Here is a 20874-nt window from a genome sequence, read left to right on the forward strand (position 1 = left end):
AGTGGCAGTCACATCATACGCATAGTGGTGCATTTTCTGCTGACATCAGATACCTGTGTTTAGCTCTAACATGTTCTAATCACAATTGGCAGAGGATAACTTTCTCTTGGCAAATTTTTCAGTATGAAGATCTCCATGGCAACACATTACTTTGATGTGTTGGAGTTTATTAACACTGTTGCAGTCCAGTCACCTTGCTACTTTGCTTGAAGAGTGTATTTTACACAAATAATAAAGTCAGAGGTAGTAACATGAGTGGTGAAGGACAGTTGACTACATCTTTAGCATCAGAATCTGCACATTCATTACCCAAAATTGCCATGTGGCTAGGGATCCAGCAGAAACTCACTTGTGTGTTGTGATGGTTCAACTCAATGATTCCATTATAGACTTTGGTGACGACAGGATGCCTAGAATACATATTTTCTAAAGCCTGGAGTGCAGTAAACGAGTTGCTACAAATAAGGATATGACGGTATTTTGAGTTAATAATATTCAAAGCCTTATTGAAAGTGTACAGTTCAACAGTAAAGATACTTGTAATATTAGGTAGGCCAAACATGTAAATTCTGTTATTACAAATGCGCATCCAACGGTATCATTCTGTTTTGATCCATCTGTGTATACTACTACATCTGGGTTTGTTTGGAGAGAAATTGGTAATACATTTGCTGAAGACAAAAGGAGTTGTTGATTTTTATTACATATGGTAAGGCCAAAATTAAAATTTATGGGGTTGATTCTCCACGAAGGATATGAACAGAGATAAATTGAAAAAATAGGTGTGTCAAATTTAAAAACTGCAGTAAAAGCGGGGTACAAAACCCACATGTGTTGTGTAATGTGGATGGTCCTAATACCTATGTGTATGAGAATTCATAAGTACTGTGTTATAAACCGGATGATTCAGTTGTCCTTTAAGATGGGTAGAGTAAGACACTAGAAGCTGGTTCCATCTATCCCAAAGTGATGGTTCACTGCAGTCAACAAAAGAATGCTTGTGACAGGGCTGATCTAAAGGGACTGTAGTAAGACAAAGGAAAGCATGTATACAGCATCTTAAACATGGTATGACACACTGAAAAGTAGGCGATTGATTACAAGCAATTATTTGATTGTGAAATGTTTTACGTTATTTGTTTATAATTGTGACATGAAACAATTACTTTAATTATTTCATTAAAAAATTACTTGCTAATGCAAGATCAATAATTTAATATTATTTACAAGTCTTTTAAACTACATATGAGAGAAATTTTACCTACTGAATGTAAACTATGTGAATAGTGAATTGTTTCCCACAAAAAAGATGCAATAATTGATTGCTTCACATTATCTGTCACATTGTCTATTAGGTCCGTCTCGTATAAACCATCTTTGATACAAGTGGCATTAATAAGAATTGTTTTCTTTGAGAGATGATGTTTATTATTCAATCACTCCCTATTGTTGAATTGAATGAAAATGTTGCTTGTATGATTGAATATGCCTGAATTTCAGCAGGCTTAGCATGGTGATGAATAAAACGATAAAAGAAATTTATTTCTTGATTTTATTTCTTGCTTTACTTAGTAAGCCTGACATGGATGCTTGTTATTTTTGGAAATTGCTAAATGATTTTTGTAAGGGCCTTCATCTCATATCAAATCATCTATGACTGTTAGAGTTATGGTAACTAAATTACAATAGAAAAATTTTAATTGGTTTAATATGTAGTAAATTTAATATTATTGAACAGTTTATTTCATATAACATTGCAATCTAAATTTTACTTTTTCACCCTGTCAGGGAGTCAGGTAATTTGGAACAATAGAATAAAAACATGATAAATAATAAAATATATGTTGAATTAGAAAGAAGATGATTCATCATAAATTTTCGTGCCCAAAACTCGTTTGCAAATAAAATTATTCAAAATATTTACCACTTTTATTTATAGATGGTGTTATTGTAAGAAGTTGTATCGATACAGCACCAGCATCTTCACCAAATAATGTCACATTACCCGGATCACCTCCAAAATTTGCAATATTTTCTTTAACCCAATGTAAAACAGCTACTTGATCTTTCAATCCGGGATTGCCTGGTGCATCTTCTACATTAAGGTTTAAAAATCCTGAAAAAATATAAATCACAATTATTGTATTCAAATGTATATAATATCCCGTGAGTAATCATATCAAATCAATTCTATTTTTATTTTGCCTCTTAAAAGTATTTCAAATAGTTGTATTTTGGAATTCAAGGGAAGTTTTAAATGTTGTAATATTGTTATCTTCATTTCCCCATCTCCTGTTGAGGCTTATTTATTTCATGCATTCCAAGGACGAAACAGGGGAATAATGTAAATTAAAATACAAAATAAATAAATTACTTCAGGTCATAAGAATATTTTTTACATTCTTACTAAATAATTTAACATAAAATAAACTTCTGAAAAAAATAAGATATGTTTAAAAAGACAGCATCAAACAATAACAAGATTTCAAAACCCTTAAAATAACATATCCCTTAGAATGAGGGTGCAGGTATAGGTAAATTTTATATTACTCTATTTGTCAGTTGAAAACATTTTTCAAGGTTAACAAAATATAATAACTGCAATAACCTTACAACGCTCAAGTATCATTTTAGCAACCATTCCTTTTTATTGCCTTAGTTATATTGTATTTTAAGAAAGAATTTTATATATAAATAGAAACTTATTGTTAAAACATTGCACAAAACTGGGCCGACTTATTGAAGTAAATAATTATTCCAATAAATAAACTTTTAAGCGTCAAAAAGACAAGGGAGTTGAACGGGATCATATTTAAAATATCAATTTTTTAAAACTGTAATTTTCATGAGTGGAAATCTATTTGTAATTAATAATAACAACAACGTTAACATGAAGGATTAAAAAAAAAGACTAATGAATTGCATAATTTTCCCGGCTACGCCAGTCAAAATGCAACAATAATTTTAAATAAATGAAGCTATCATTTTCTGGGAAGAGTGAACATTTTAGGTTAATTTTTTTTTTCAAGAAATACTATCAAAAAATTAAGAATTTTAGATTTTAAACACAATGGGTTTAAAGTTAAAATAACTTAAGAAAAAAGCTTTTCAAAAATTTAAAAAAAAAATTGTTTGTTACTACAAACCATTTGAGAGCGATGGGAAAACATTTTTTAATATTGATTTGAAGGTTTATCGGTGTAGAAAATATAGAAGGAAAAACGTTCAACTCCCTTTAATTCTTTTCCTGTAGCAAGATGTAGCAAAAAGTATATAGTATTTTTTTTTTGGGTCGAGGAGTGAATATTATTAATTAAAGATTTTTTAGTATGTAATTTTAATAAAAATAAACCTTATCTTTCGTAAATTGTTAAACATTAACGAAGATGAAAAGCATAAAAACATGCATTACGTAAGTTATTTGCAACATACAGCGAGTATCTGTGTGCTTCGCGCGCATAGTGCATACATGGGCGCGCGACAATATAACCCTGTTTTACAGCTTTATGTACCATCTAAGCTTTCAGTCATTTTTATAAATGCATTGTTAAATGTTAAGGAAAAATTGTCTGACATATCCGCGATGAAATCTTTTTGCAAAAATTTTGGCCAACTTTAATTCTGTCCGGCAACCCCTTCGTCCCAACCTACCTGTCAGCCCTTTCGATCTTAGGTTAAGTACATTGTTAACTTTCATTGTACAAATTTTCTTCGATGAATAGTGTTTCCCCGAAAAATGGCAGTTTCACCTGTCTTACGTGGTCCCAGTACAAAAAAAACTGTCAGCCCGCTCGGATCCGTAATATACCTTAATAATACATCGATTTCCAATAATTTTGTGAGAATCGACCCGCCAACACGAAGTGGAATTTGGGCCGACAGAGTCCAGCAGAGACGCAACAGCGAAGATACCCCAAGTGAAGGAAGACTACTGACCCCAATCTCACTAATCACCTACCATCCTTTTTTTACGAATTCTTATAATTAAGTCCCAGCCAACACATGAGATTACCTCCGGAAAGGGGAGCGCATTGCTTCTTCCAGACACTAGGACCCCTGGAAGGAGTATTCCTGTTAAGCCGTAAGGCGCTAGCACCGAAAGGACTTTAGGGAACGGACTGGAGGGGAATTACGCCGGGAATACGAAGCTCATTTGCGCCTAGTTTCCCACGATTAGTCCCGGTGAATTATTTCTCACTGGTCTAAAGGATCGGAACGCAAATAACAATTCTGTCCATAAATAAAACACAAAAATCTACAACCACCACTAAATAATAGTCCCCAGTTCTATAAACGAAAGACACAGCAGTAAGGGACATTTGTCCAGGCTCTGCGATTAGTAGGAAGATAACAAACTCTCGCTATCCTTGCGTTCCAACAACACATTTGCGCTTCGGAACGCTTGGAGTATGAATGTTAACTTAACACTGTAGTATTACGGCTGAGTACATTAATTTTTTTTGAAGACGATTGATGAAAAATGCGGTTGTAAATGCTTACGATCAACGATATTCAACAACAGAAGGAAATTTGTTTTATGAATAATAAATTTGTAGTATTTATTTATTTAATTGACCAGGGCATTAAAAAACTTCTTAAGAATTTAACGAATAAATTAGTTAAAAAATATATGTTAAATAAGGATGTCTCAAGACAACTACTCTGGGCGACGGCGTTTAATTTTCATAACTTGCTTAAGGAGGTTATTTTACTCCTCATCCAATACTCATTATACCATGTATGTCAATTAATTTGATTTTTTACGCTTCTCTGAATTACGCGCAAAATTATTTTCTTACCTCATATTCGATGAACTGCGAAATAAAAAACTAATCTCAGGAATGTTCGGTCTGTGCTTGTTCAAGATTACCCGTTTAACCGGAACAATCACACAGATCTCGAAGAGTCGCGAATGACATTAAACGTTGATGCGACTCTGAATAAATTATATTATTAAGAAAAAACTAAACTAACCTTACCTCATTTTTTCTATAGCATTGTTTAAGTTGAACAGATGTAGTAATTAATAAGTGGCAGTGTAATCACTAAAACCCTTTTTTTTTATTAAAAAAGAGGTTCATTTAAAAAAATGATACTAAATAGTATAAAGTTATATAAAAGTGAGGCACATCATTTAAACCGACGTTAACAGCCATACCACGTTGAACATACCGGTTCTCGTCCGATTACCGTAGGTAGGCAACGTCGGGCGCGGTTAGTATTTTGGTGGTGATCGCTTGGGATTACCGCATGCTGTTGGCAAATTTTTTTTTGTTCGAAAATTGTTATATGATTCATGACCTGTTGAATAATTAATGTGATTATTTTTGTAATAATGGATTAAATAAACGAAATTTTAATTTTCTAGGATGGGGTGAAATGCTTATCTAATCTCTTTTTTTCAACAAATAAAAGATTAACGGCTATCAAAAAATTAAAATTTCTACTTCCTTGTACGAAGTAAAGAAAGTATTGTGATCGCGAAAAATTCCGGTTTTCAGATTTCAACGGAAATATCCATTTTGACCATCCCTGAATTCATTTTGACTAGTTTCGGCGTGATGTCTATACGTACGTATGTGTGTATGTATGTACTAGATCTGTAAATAAAGTAATGAGACTAGTTTTTTGCAGCCAAAGTGGTAACACTGTAAAGTTACTAGTAAACATGTGGTTTTATGAACAGCTGATTTATATTAGGTATTAATATTTTTTTAGTCTATTGTTGCCACGTGAAACGAGTTTTTGTTGTGCCTTACGAAAATGAGTGATAATGAATATGAGCAACGTTGTGCAATAAAGTTTTCTGTTAAACTCGGTGAGAATGCTACTGAAACCTTTTTCAAAATTGAAAAGGGCGTATGGAGATGACGCTCTCTCACAAGCCTAAGTTTCTAGGTGGTTGAAAGCATTTTCAGATAACCGAGAATCAATTGCGGACGATCCACGCTCTGGAAGACCGTTAACGTAAAAAAATGAGGACAATGTTGAGCGAATCAGGGAGTTTATACGGTACGACCGGCGATTAACTATCAGAATGTTTGCAGTACAGTTGAATTTGAACCATAGGGAATCTGAACAACAGGGTGGAAGTTTGCCGCGATCTCCTAGGACAAATTGAAACTGATCTTAACTGCAGTAATTAGCCTTCATTGAGAGCTTATTAATAATATATCATAAGTGGTACTTATTTTCGTTTGTTCCAGAGTTATAGCCAAATAAAATTTTAATTAATGAAATATTTGGATCTTACAAGGGAAGGCACATCGGTTCGAATCAGACTTCTGATGAATCTCCTTTTCTTTTTTAACTTTTTTTTTTAATTTAAATATATTGATTTATTAATAATTGACCCGTGTTTGTAAAAAAAAATATTTTACAATAATTAGTAATTCTATAACAATAAAAAAAAAGAAAAAAATCAGAAGTTATTGATGAAATAACATTTTATGTACTTTTAAAAATGTGTTTATGTAATTTAATAGGCATACAAGGAAATTATGTGCTGTCCACATCAGATTTTTATATATTTTGAATGCAATTGATAGCTTGCAAGATGGGTTTAATTTAAAATAAATTAATTTTTTTAATTAATAAAGTTTTTGTTGCCACAGATCATTGGAGTATGATGGTAAAAAAATCTTTATAGTGTTTTGAAAGCATATTGATACAAAAAATATAAATGCAAAAAAACTCCCATTAGCTAGAAAAAAGCATGATTTTTTTGGGGAAGGAATGAATATTAAATAAAAATTTTTGATAGTTTGTTTATAAATAAACAAATTCTTTTTTAATTAAAAAATATACATATAAAATATCAAAATATTAATTTTTTTGCTTAATTCGAGTGCATAATTTACATTTATGATGTTAAACATTCATCATGTGGTATAACATAATAAACCCACCGGGTTGGTCTAGTGGTTAACGCGTCTTCCCAAATCAGCTGATTTGGAAGTCGAGAGTTACAGCGTTCAAGTCCTAGTAAAGCCAGCTATTTTTACACGGACTTGAATACTAGATCGTGGATACCGGTGTTCTTTGGTGGTTGGGTTTCAATTAACCACACATCTCAGGTATGGTCGAACTGAGAATGTACAAGACTACACTTCATTCACACTCATACATATCATCCTCATTCATCCTCTGAAGTATTATCTAAACGGTAGTTACCGGAGGCTAAACAAGAAAAAAAAAAGGTATAACATAATAACAGTTTTTTATTATAATAATATTGTTTGGCTACCGGTGTTCTTTGGTGGTTGGGTTTCAATTAACCACACATCTCAGGTATGGTCGAACTGAGAATGTACAAGACTACACTTCATTCACACTCATACATATCATCCTCATTCATCCTCTGAAGTATTATCTAAACGGTAGTTACCGGAGGCTAAACAAGAAAAAAAAAAGGTATAACATAATAACAGTTTTTTATTATAATAATATTGTTTGGCTACCGGTGTTCTTTGGTGGTTGGGTTTCAATTAACCACACATCTCAGGTATGGTCGAACTGAGAATGTACAAGACTACACTTCATTCACACTCATACATATCATCCTCATTCATCCTCTGAAGTATTATCTAAACGGTAGTTACCGGAGGCTAAACAGGAAAAAAAAAAAAAGGTATAACATAATAACAGTTTTTTATTATAATAATATTGTTTGGCTTCTTTTTCTGGTGGAATGTGTTAATACACATTTTGCTGGTTGTATATGTTTTCTTTTTTAAATTATAGTAAGAAATTGTTTAATTATTATGATTAATATTGTTTAATTATTACGATCTATTTTTCGACATCATATTATAATATGAAAAAAATGATATTTGTTGTTTTAGATTATTATCATCATGTAATGCATAGATTTATATTATTTACATTTATTGTTTCTTGTTTATATGTTAACTTGTTATTGTTTGTTTGTAATTGTTAACATTATGAGTACATACATGTGTTTTGTGTTGAATGTACAGCATATAAAGGCTGTTCTGTTGTACTTAATAAAATAAATGAATAATTGTTATTTTAATATTTTATTATATTGGTTTCTATGCTGGTTTAAATATTTCTTTATTATAGGTTTTAATAATGTTTACAATGATATTATTAGTGTATGGTCAAAATCCGTTATATGCCAAGACTTTAACATTTTTCTATAGACTAGATATTTTGTTAAACAATATTTTTCAGTTACATATGAACTTATTATATTTATAAAATTATAAATATAATGTAACCAAACTTAACCTATGCTTGCTTTGGTCGCTAACCTTGACTAGTGAGAAAAACGAGCGTAAGTTAAGTTTGGTTAGATTATAACCTTTTGCAACTGTTCCTTAACAGTAAAAGTCTATAGAAAAATTTTTAAGCACTGTAGGCATACAAGGAAAGCGTTGTAGACATATAATGAAAGAGTTGTGAGCACATAACGGATTTTGACCCTAGTGTTATAAATATTTTATGTATATCTTTCATACTTTTGATAAATCCTTTATTTCAATTTGTTAAACCATCTGACATATTTGAGGGAGACAATCTTATAAAAACTGTAACAGATAGCAGTACTCATGTAAATTGATACACAATTTTCATTATTTTGGTATTTATTTTTAAATTTTTATTATACTTTAACAGAATTATTTCAATCATGACTTGGGATGAGGGATCCATGAAAGTACTTTCATGAAAAATTAAGGTAAGATATGTCATCTCAATATTCTGTACTAGATGGTGGTTTATATAACACAATTTAAATATAATTTAACAGTATAGAGGAATAATATGAATCTTAAAAAAGCTAATTTCATAAAAATATTTACTTATGTATACCAGGTTACAGAGTAACAGCACAGTGACATGATGTCAACAGTACTCTGCAGAGATGCCAAGGCATCTTTGAGCAGTCTGACGTGTAATTGTAAATGTACTGATAAATGTGTAGTCTTGAACAGACTCACGCTGATCACTCCTGAGAAATGTGGTTAATTGAAACCCAACCATCAAAGAACACCAGTATCCACAGACTAGAATTCAAATCTATATAAAAGCAACTGCTTTTACAAAGATTTGAACCTTAGAACTCTTGACTATGAAAATCAGCTGATTTGTTGACGATGAGTTTAATATATATATTAATTTCACTATTCAAGTACTTTTATACTACATTAATAAGTTTCAAACAATGCTAGTTTTTCTTCTTGGAGAAAATACCATCTAGCATTCACTTTTTTCTTCACATGATATTCTCTAATTGATCTAAACTGTTTTATAAAAACAATTGACATTGACATTTATTTGACGTATTGACATTTATTAGTTTTATAAAAATCAGGTGGTATAGGCATTTGGGACTTACATGACCGCAAAAAAAACAAGCAAACATGCATTCTAAACTTCCATAATTAATCAGCCAAAAATATTACTCTTTATAAGAAATGTGTAAGTAAAAAAAAAAATTATACTCACCCAGCACACCAAGTCTGTAATTAAATGTTACCAAAACAACATCATTTTTCACTAAAAAGTCAGGTCCATAATAATCAGTGTTACCACTACCAGATTGAAAACCTCCTCCATGTACCCAAACCATTACTGGTTTTAATGATTTGTCATTAATTTCTTCTGGATTCTTCAAATAAATAAATAAACAAAAATAATAAATAAAAATATGTTCAACATGTATTATAAAAAAGCTTATAATTTTAACAATAATATAATAATTAAAAGTTAATTATGGAAGTTTTGATAACAAAGTGAATTAATATGTTTTATGAAAAAACCTTGATTGTATTCAATCTTGTCATTTAAAAAAAAAATATTATTTAGTTTTTACAAAGCTAAAGTTATTTTGTTTTGTTAATAATTATTATTTTATTTAAATTATACAGTTATTTTATTTAAATTTTAAAATTTTGTTAAAAAATTTATATCTGTTTTTTTTTTTCATTTTGATGTACACAGACATACATTATACTCTATACATCAGTGTTTCTCAACCTGTGGGATGTGCCTTCCTAGGGGTTAGTGATAACTCTAAATAGGGCGCAAGCACATCAAAAAGAAAATACTATTAAAATAATGTATTAATTTACTGAAAGGAAAACAAAACAAAATATATTCTGACATAATAAATAATAAAATACACATTTACACTGATATAATACACTATAAATAGGATTGTATCAGTACTGCACAGTGTATTTAATAATTATCAATACTAAATTAAAAACAAGTTCAAGTTTAATAATTATTAGTGACTCCGTTGGGCCAGTCTTGCAGAACAAAGTTTTTTGAAGAAAGGTTTAATATTTTTAATAGACATCCTGAGTTCTTTTTCTGAAATCTATACATTGTCTTCAAAGCAGCCACTGCAGAAAATCTAATTTTGCAAAGGTAGGATGTTGAAACTGGTAATAGAATACGAAATGCTCTTGTTTTTAATACACAAAACTCATCATCCACCCCTGCCCAAAATTCAAAGAGTGATTTATTAGTAAACTGTCTTGATTTCGCCACTCACCATGAAGTCTATGACAATTTCTTCTTCAGCAGTTGAGAGCCCTTCGGGAATATTTTGAAATCGATTTCTAACCCACTTGTAAACTGCTACCAAGTTGTCGTCAGCAAGAAAATATTTTTTTAAATTCTTTGCCATCATGGCTAAATGATTTTCAATGGTTACAAAAACAACTTTCACATGTTGTTCTTCAGCCTTGTAAGTTTTAACACATTCATTCACATTTGCAAACATTTCTAGGTATGTTGCTTTAAATTTCTGCTCCGCAATTCCAATTTTCTACAAATAGCATTAGCATTACTGAATCACTTGTATCCAGTATATGTGTATTTGCTCCTTGGAATTGAAGATTCAAGGTATTTTATTTCTCGAATATGTCGACCAAGTAGCTAATTCCATCATACATAAACCATCTCAAATCTTCTAGGCTTCCAGTTGGTTTTCCTCATCTATAAAAATGGCGATTTCATCTCTTAATTCATAAACATGTTGCAAAGCTTTTCCATATGATAACCACCTTGCCTCATAATAAAATAGTAACACTGAATCATTTTTATATAATTTACTACAGTTACAACGTCGTTAGCACAATATTCAGACCAGGACTGATTTCTTTGGAAGCCAGAGCTTCTATGTAGATCATGCAATGTGTCCAGACACACTACGGAGATTTTTATTTCACAACTGCATGTATACTTTGGAATCTTCCAGACATTGAACGAATACTATTGGTGCATATTCCGATGCAATTTTTCCACCTTATATTTGCCTTATTTATAAAATCATTTAAGATAGCAAATAATGCGAGTGCTGTTACTTTGAGTTCTATTGGTTTGCAGAAAAGTAGTTCTTCTGCTGCTGACATACCAACGCAAAATCGAACATAGGCAATGTAATGAGCATCTTTTGCTATCTGTTGACTCATCAAGCTGAAGTGAAAACAATTTGTCATGCAACTTGCTGAAAAGCTGATGCTGTACATCTTCAGCTATATCTCCGATTCGATAGGCAATAGTATCACTTGATAGAGGTATGAACTGCAATTGTTTGGCAAAATTATCTCGAAACATAATTTCTACAATCTCAATGGCAGCTGGCAAAATAAGCTCTTCACCAGGGCCGAACTTTCCTAAAGGCTAATTAGGCTTCAGTCTAGGGCCACTATCGAAAAAAACAAATTTATTGCATGCGTTGGTCGCTCTTTAAATTTAGTAGGTCGTTGAGCTGTTGATTGTTGCCTTGATGCAGTTAATTTTTTTGGTGTTGTCAATGAAGTTTATATCGTTTTTCGTCTTCCACAAAAAGATGGGATGTTCTCAAATCACATATGAAACCTCATTCTAAAGTGCTAAAATATTTATCAGACACAAGGTGGGAGGCACACACAAAAACTATAGAAGCTATTTTAGAAAATTACAATGATATCACTGATGCACTCAATAATTTAAGTTTTTTTTTGTCTTAAGTCATTTGATTGGTTTGATGCAGCTCTCCAAGATTCCCTATCTAGTGCTAGTCGTTCCATTTCGATATACCCTCTACATCCTACATCCCTAACAATTTGTTTTACATATTCCAAACGTGGCCTGCTTATAGAATTTTTTCCTTCTACCTGCCCCTCCAATATTAAAGCGACTATTCGAGGATGCCTTAATATGTGGCCTATAAGTCTGTCTCTTCTTTTAACTATATTTTTTCAAATGCTTCTTTCTTCATCTACGAGGTGTGAACAAAAAATACGGTGAATGAATTTTTATAGCGGCAACTGCCGACGCTACATCCATATGCTGTAATTTGTCCAATATCGTAATCAACTGAGACAGGCAGGGACGAGTTGTAACACGTTCGAGCTTGCCAGTCAGCTGCTAGAGTGACGTTGTGTTTATCATATCTGTCGCGCAACATGGATTTTGAACAACGCATTAACATTAAGTTTTGTTTTAAGTTGCAAAAGAGTGCCAAAGAAGCTCACGAAATGTTATAATCGGTGTACGGCGACAATGTGGTAACTTTGAAGACTGTGTACAGGTGGTATGACCGATTTAAAAACGGACATGAGTCTGTTGAAGACGAGCAGCGTGCGGGACGTCCAGTAACCTCAAAAACAGTTGAAAATGTGCAAAAAGTGGAAACAATGGTTCGTTCAAATAGGCGAATGACTATTCGAGAGCTATCGGAAGACCTTAACATCTCGTACGGATCCGTTTAAAGCGAAACGACGTACGAAGAAAGCGACCAGAAAAATGGACCAATGGCTTCTTCCTTCTTCACCACGACAACGCGCCGTGTCTCACCTCGCTTCACATTCGCGAGTTTTTGGCCGAAATAAGTGTTCCTGTCTGTTCACATCCGCCATACTCACCAGATTTAGCACCATGCGACTTTTGGCTCTTCTCAAAAATTAAAACTGTGCTTAAAGGAAAACGTTTTGACACCATTGCTGACATTGAGAGGGCCACGACCGAGCAGCTGAAAGCCCTTCCGAAAGACGCCTTCCAGAAATGCTTCCAGTCATGGAGTCAACGTTGGGATAAATGCATTGCTAGCCAAGGGCAGTACTTTGAAGGAGATTAAATCGAATTCTATGTAACTTTATTACTTTTTTAATAAAAAATTATTCACCGTATTTTTTTATCACAACTCGTATTTACCGCAATACCTCTTCATTTGTCACTTTATCCACCCATCTGATTTTTAACATTCTCCTATAGCACCGCATTTCAAAAGCTTCTAATCTTTTCTTCTCAGGTACTCCGATCGTCCAAGTTTCACTTCCATATAAAGCTACGCTCCAAACATATATTTTCAAAAATGTTTTCCTGATGTTTAAATTAATTTTTGATGTAAATAAATTATATTTCTTATTGAAGGCTCGTTTCATCTGTGCTATTCGGCATTTTATATCGCTTCTGCTTCGTTCATCTTTAGCAATTCTACTTACCGAATAACAAAATTCTTCTACCTCCATAATGTTTTCTCTCCTATTTTTACATTCAGTGGTCCATCTTCATTATTTCTACTACATTTCATTACTTTGGTTTTGTTCTTGTTTATTTTCATGCGGTAGTTCTTGTGTAGGACTTCATCTGTGCCGTTCATTGTTCCTTCTAAATCTTTTTTACTCTCAACTAGAATTACTACATCATCAGCAAATCGTAGCATCTTTATCTTTTGGCCTTGTACTGTTACTACGGATCTAAATTGTTCTTTAACATCATTAACTGCTATTTCTATGTAAAGATTAAAAAGTAACGGGGGTAGGGAAGATCCATGTCAGACTCCCTTTTTTATTATGGCTTCTTTCTTATGTTCTTCAATTATTACTGTTGCTGTTTGGTTCCTGTAAATGTTAACAATTGTTCTTCTATCTCTGTATTTGTACCCTAATTTTTTTTTAAATGCTGATGCAGTCTACGTTATCGAATGCCTTTTCTAGATCTATAAATGCCAAGTATGTTGGTTTGTTTTTTTTAATCTTCCTTCCACTATTAATCTGAGGCCTAAAATTGCTTCCCTTGTCCTTATACTTTTCCTGAAATCAAATTGGTCTTCTCCTAACACTTCTTCCACTCTCCTCTCAATTCTTCTGTATAGAATTCTAGTTAAGATTTTTGATGCATAACTAGTTAAACTAATTGTTCTGTATTCTTCACATTTATCTGCCCCTGCTTTCTTTGGTATCATGACTATAACACTTTTTTTGAAATCTGACGGAACTTCCCCTTTTTCATAAGTATTACACACCAGTTTGTATAATCTGTCAATTGCTTCCTCATCTGCACTGCACAGTAATTCTACAGGTATTTCTTCTATTCCAGAAGCCTTTCTGCAATCATTTACATTCAGATGTTAATATAAAGAGTGATACTAGATTGACGGCCAACAATCTTTTACAGAAGATGGAAGAATTTGAATTCTTGTTAATGCTCCATTTTTGTAACCGAATACTGGGACATTTTTACAGATTTAATTAATTTTTCAAAACCCTAATATTTTACTTAGTAGTTGTGCAAATTTGTACATGCCACTTCTGGATATTTTACGCAAAATTAGAGAAGATTTTGATGCACTTTGATTTTGTTTATCGAGAATGAGAAATTCAGAAAAATAAATTTTTGATTTCTGTGTGAAAAAAATTAGAAAGAAATTCTTTTATCTACTTTTTGTTTTAAATGTGTATTTAGCCTTAAATGGATTAAATCAATTCTTAAAATTGTAAGATCTACTTTTATAAAATAACAATTAAAATAAAATTTAATATGGTATTTTTTTGGGGGGGATTTGGATTTTGTTTGAGTTCAGTTCGATTTAGTTTAGTTTAAGTACGTATTATGAATTAAATTTGGTTTAATGTATTGAATAAATTTAAATTAATTTGCTAGAAAATATGATAATTTTAATTGCGTATTTTCTTTATGTAGTCAAATGAGTTTTATTATTCGAATTTTGTTTCTTTGTAAATGTTGTGTTTAATTAGATGTTGTTGCATTTGCTAGATATGGCGTTGAGAATAAATAAATAAATAAATGTTCTCATTTTTTTATTTGTTAACCTTACCACATTTTTTTATAAAGGTTAGTTAATGCATAAATTTATCATAGATCACAGTAATAATTATATTATAAATTACACTAATCACAACATATTGCACTTAACATATTGACATATATCATAGTATTGATTTATTTTATTGTTATCTGTCATGCGATTTACAGAATTAAAAATGGGAGATGAAAGGGCCTTGTAAGTGGAAAAGCCTAGGGCCTCTCTTCATCTAAATCTGACCCTGCTCTTCACCAATAGTATGCGGCTTTTTACATCTGGCTATTTTATATGAAACTTTGTAAAAGGCAAGTAAAGCTTTTTCATTCAGAAATGTTTTTTTTAAAATCATGTTTGCTTTTCAAATGATTTTAATTTTAATTAAAAGAAGAATTCTCGGGTTTTTGTTAACGTGCTCACGATGAAGCGTTTCGAAATGTCGTTTAAGTTTATTAGGTTTCATGCTGTCTGCTGCCAAAATTTTTGAGCAAATGACACACAGAGGCCTTTCTTCTTCATTTACTTCAGTACTGGTAAACCCAAAATTGATGTATTTTTGATTTTATTTTCGGAACCACGCTCGTCTGTGCACTTGTTGATGCTTCACTATCGTCTAATGCTCGCTTACGCCCACTTAAAAATTTATTCATGATTCTGTATAAATCTTCTACCGTGAATCGCAAATAGCACGCAAATTACAACATACATATTCACGATAGAATCTATAGAGATAGAAGGATGGAAGACTGGATGGAATTGAACGAGGTGTAGCATATATATATATATAAGTTTGCGCAGACGTTCCAGAATGTTCGAGACAAATCGGAACTTCTCGCGAAGCCTCGAGAATGCCGTTACGGTGGACGTAAGATAGGGAGCAATACAGAGGCATCGATTCTGGTTTTGTCCGTGCAGCAGTTGGTGTTACCAAATATCAATAAATTTTTTTATTCTTAGTAATTTGTAAGGTTTGTAATTAAGATCGTAGTGTAGATTTAGCGTCAAAATACATTATTATTGTATGAGAGTTGCAATGAAAATTTTGATTAAAAATTGGGTTGTAAATACTGAAAGCTTGAGAAGCGCTGCTGTACATGTATAAATATTTAGACTTAAAGCAAGTGCTTTTTTAGATTTATTTTTTCTACAAATATTAACAATTAAAACTGTAATTTTTACCCTAAACATTTATGATCAAAATTATTTATTAAATGATTAAAGAAAATATAAAAATGTCTTCTTATTTGATTTCAGAGCTTTCAGATGAAAATCAAGGATTTTTTTTTTACAAAAAGATAATAATAAAAGATGAAGAGAATTAAGCACACAATAAACAACCAAAATAATTATTAAACAATTCCTGAGTCCTTACTGTTCTAGGAAAACAGGAAGAGTTTTTAAACATTTATAATAAGTTACTGATCTGAAAAGAATTAGGAATAGTTTTTTCCACAGAATTGTTGAACTGTAAATTTAAAGATACAAAACTTTAAAATACAAACTAACATATCTTAAGTACTACAATCATAGTAGTTATAAATAACCTAACGTGCCAAGTCACTCATTAAAATGGCACCTGTCTTTAAGAATAACAAGCATCTCATACCAGGCTTAAGTAAAATGGGAGTGAAGTGATTTCCTGTTGACTTATTCATTTTCCAAATATATGGTTATAAATTAGTCAGTATATCTGCTGAAACTCTGTCTTAAATCTAACATCTTCATCTTATCACAAAGACTCTACACAAACACAAAGGCACTGAAGAGAACATTTTTCCTAGAATCCAACTCTTATTAGTGACTTTTATAATTTGGGACCTCACATACATCATAGTCATAGGGACAGATATCGAAAAACAACAAATGAGTGCACTATTTTTGCAGTAAAACAATGCACATTTATTACAATTGCTTCAATTCAGCAAGGGAATGTAAAATAATTATAAATGCAATAGTTATTAAATATTAAACAATTAATTTAAACATTTATTAGCTAATAAACAGAAATAATAAATGTCAAAATAAAATTTTTAATCTTGAGTTAACAACTTTACGCTTTATTATACAACATAACTTGGCTTTATTTAAATTATTTTTAAATAAACCCAATTAAAATAAGTAATTTTGAATATATTTCGTGCACATACATGCTCGTATAAAAAACATTATTTAACTTTTGCATAAAACATATTAACAAAAATTAATAAGCTTTTTTATTTTACAGAGAAAAATATTTTAAAAGTCTTTTCTGTGACAGCAAAATATGAAGTGACTGTACTTATAATTTCAAAGTAATACAATCAAATGTAAATTACAACAGTTGAGTCAATAAATAATTAGTCAAATAAAAAAAAGACATACCTCAGGAGTATAAACGTTTAAATATAAGCAATCTTCTGAACCAATCACTCTAGAATCATTTCGACCAGGTATAGCTTTTTGTGGGCAAACACTTCTTTCTTTAGTTGCATTAAGTACAATACCCCATTCTTTAATTGGCTGTGGTTCCTAAACATAAAAATGTTAAAATTAATCTAATAATTTTGATTAAAAATAAGTTAAATTATATATCTAGTATTAGAATGAAAACTAGTTTAAACCATGTAAGGACTAGATTTTCTTGGATAGTTTAGATTAAAATTAATCTCCAATTACCTTTTGAAAATTAACTGTTTTGCTTAACGAGTATAATTTTTAATTTTGTAATAACCCCATTAGCAATCAATTCCGTTTAATAGTCATAAAGTGTGGTCACTGTGTCGAGAAACTTATCATTGTGGCTCTGCCAGTTGTAAAGTACAAGATATGATAAGTTCTTTAGAATATGTGCTGCAAAAATCCAATGAAAATTATGTCATACTTGTGGTAATTTTATTAACATAGATATTTATTACAGATATTTGAGCTAAAAGGGAAAGGTGACTCTAATTGTGACTAATAAATTCATTCAAAAGTTGATCAAATTTTAAAGATATTTACATTTTTCATGAAAAACATTTATCATGCATGATTTTTTAATTTTCAAAAGAATTTTCACTGATTCTTATATAAAATAGGCTAGCTTTCAATAAGTTCTGTGTGAGATGGGTACCAAAGCAACACGTTGACATGTATATAAAAAACAATGGATGACCATGACGTTGGTATTCCTTGAGTGGTACAATAAAATATTCCTTGAATGGGAATAAATATTTTGATAGTATTGTGGCTGGGGATAAGACATAAATTAATTTTATGAATGTAGAGAGTAAGTAGCAATCCAAACACAGGAAAGATGTAAACTCATTCTTGTAACAAGCAAGTTACCAATGGCAATGGATATTGGGTCATGAAACTTTTACTGATAGAATTTGGTGTGTAATAATATCAGAAATTTATTATTACATGATATAACAGCTTTAGAAGCTAATCCAAGACAAACAGCATGGATAAGTGTTTTTCTTATTGAAATGCTCAGCTTCTTTATTGAGGTTGCATAGTGGTTTAACTTGAACAATTCAAATGGGAAATTTTTGAACAACTTCCGTACCCTGCATTTAGTACAAAGTGACTAAGCGAGACTTCATCTTTTCACCAAGGTGAAGTCCGACTAGATATCAAACAAATTAAAAGCAAGGATATCAGAATTGGGGTTAATAAACAAGCTATAACTAGTTTTGGGATATCTTGATGATGAGGTTCTTTGATAAGGTGTGGAAAAGCTTTGACAATAATCTGCAGAATATGTCTATGTTATGTGATCCATAGCAACTATGGATCACATATATGAAGACTATAGTCTCCAGCGCAACGCTGGAGACTATTTATCAGTTTGAAGATGTATTGGTCCACAAAAATGTTCTCTATTTATCCATATTTTTCCATTATATTAAAAAACACTGCAAATTATAAGAATATAGAGAAGAATGGAGTTAAGAAATTAAAAATATTTTAATAAACCATTGCATGTATCATGTCACCTTGATTCTTTAGATGTAATTTATTTAAGAAAAAAAACGTTTTCTTTCTTCATTCAGGCTAAACCTAATTACGAGGGTCATTTTTTTCAAGGTCCGATCAGTTACGAAATTAAAACGACAGTGAAAATAACAAATTTTCTATTTGTAACAAGTACTTACATAGTAATGCTATTTCTCTACATAGTTACCACTCTGATTTAGACATTTGTGGTAGTGTGGTACCAACTTTCCAATACCCTTGTCATAGAACGGAGCTGCCTGTGTTTTCAGCCATGTTTCTATGCTGGTCTGCAGCTTGATGTCTGTGCCAGAATGTTGTCCTCCTAGCCAGCGTTTCATGTGAACAAAGAGGTGAAAATCGGATGGAGCCAAGTCCATGTATGGTGGGTAATCAAACGCTTCCCAATGAAAACGCTGCAGGAGCTTCTTTGTTACAGCTGCAGTGTGCGGCCGAGCATTGTCATGGAGAAAGACAGTGCCTGATGACAACATTCCTCTCCGGTTATTTTGAATTGCTCTTCATAGACGTTGAAGAGTCATGCAGTATGAGGCTGCAGTGATGGTTGTGCCACGTTCCATGAATTCCACCAAGAGAACTCCATTCTGGTCTCAGAACACAGTAGCTTTCTATTGGAGAAGGTTCGCTTGAACTTCTTTGGTTTACTGGGAGAATGAGAATGCATCCTCTGTTTGGATTGTTCTTTTGTTTCTTCAGTTTCGAAATGGACCCATGTCTCGTCCCCTGTGACAATTTTGTTCAAAAAATCTTCTCTTTCATTGTGGTAGCGCTGGAGGAACGTTAGGGAGGCATCCATTCTCATTGTTTTGTGACGGTCGGATAGCATCTTGGGAATTCATCTCGCACACAGTTTGCGGTACTGAAGTCTCTCACTCAGAATGGTGTAGAGAGCTGACCTTGAAATTTCAGGAAACGAATCACTCAATACAGAAATTGTGAACCGACGATTTTCTCGAATCGCCTCATCCACTCGCTCAACGAGATTATCGGTTGTCACTCGATTCCTTCTCTGACCGCTTGCATACTACGTCCTGCTTTAAAGTTCCTGCACCATTGTCGCACTATGCTGTCACTCATTGAAGTTTCACCGTACACATTACTTATTCGTTGATGAATTTCAGCTGCATTACACCCCTCAGCCTGAAGAAATCGAATTACCGCACGCACTTCACACTTGGCGGGAGATGCTATTGTTGTAGACATGTTTACGTGCTAGCTGCATGTTCATAACTAAACGAAGTGACGCGGCGTGATTAAAGGCCATACAAGAGATGCTGCGCAACACATATGCGCAAAAGTTCATCCGATTTTTTCGCGGGTTTTTATTTCGCGACCGATCGGACCTTGAAAAAAAAAATAACTCTCGTACATTCCCATTTTGATTAATTTCAGTTTAACTACTTGTATATCTTACTGTTCAAATATTATTAATTTTTTTTATCATATTTTTATTTTGTAACCAAATTTCCTAAATGATTCCTTTCTACTGCAACAGTTTTCTTTTTTTAAGTTAAGTTAATTTTTTTACAGCATTTTCTTGCTTTTTTATTTTGATAATAGTAATTGAAAAAAATTCTTTGTTTTACAAAATGGTTATAAATTACGTATGTATACATAATTGTATGTGATAATTCTCAATTACAATAAAAATAGCTTTAAATCATGAAAGTTATGATAAAATGTCTCTGTCATTTATCAAGATTATCAATGAGGTTGATTGGTGATAAACAATTGTTTGAAATATAAATAGAATAAGTAAAAAATGTTATAAAAAAATTACATGAAAAATATGACAAAGACCATTTTAAATTTATTTTAATATACATAAATAT

General features: G+C 31.8%; 1 protein-coding gene across 2 annotated transcripts in view; it reads right to left on the reverse strand.

Annotated features, from left to right (window-relative positions):
* LOC142332581 (juvenile hormone esterase-like) overlaps positions 1 to 20874 on the reverse strand; it is a 56194-nt gene that overhangs the window by 21914 nt on the left and 13406 nt on the right. For both annotated transcript variants that reach the window (XM_075379093.1, XM_075379092.1), the window contains 3 exons: positions 17426 to 17572; positions 9472 to 9634; positions 1925 to 2116 (listed from right to left, as the gene is read on the reverse strand). In XM_075379093.1, coding sequence (XP_075235208.1) covers positions 1925 to 2116; positions 9472 to 9634; positions 17426 to 17572 — 502 coding nt within the window. The remainder of the gene's footprint in view (positions 1 to 1924; positions 2117 to 9471; positions 9635 to 17425; positions 17573 to 20874) is intronic.

Source organism: Lycorma delicatula, chromosome 11 (assembly GCF_047948215.1).
Source record: "Lycorma delicatula isolate Av1 chromosome 11, ASM4794821v1, whole genome shotgun sequence".
NCBI classification, from domain to species: Eukaryota; Metazoa; Arthropoda; class Insecta; order Hemiptera; family Fulgoridae; genus Lycorma; species Lycorma delicatula.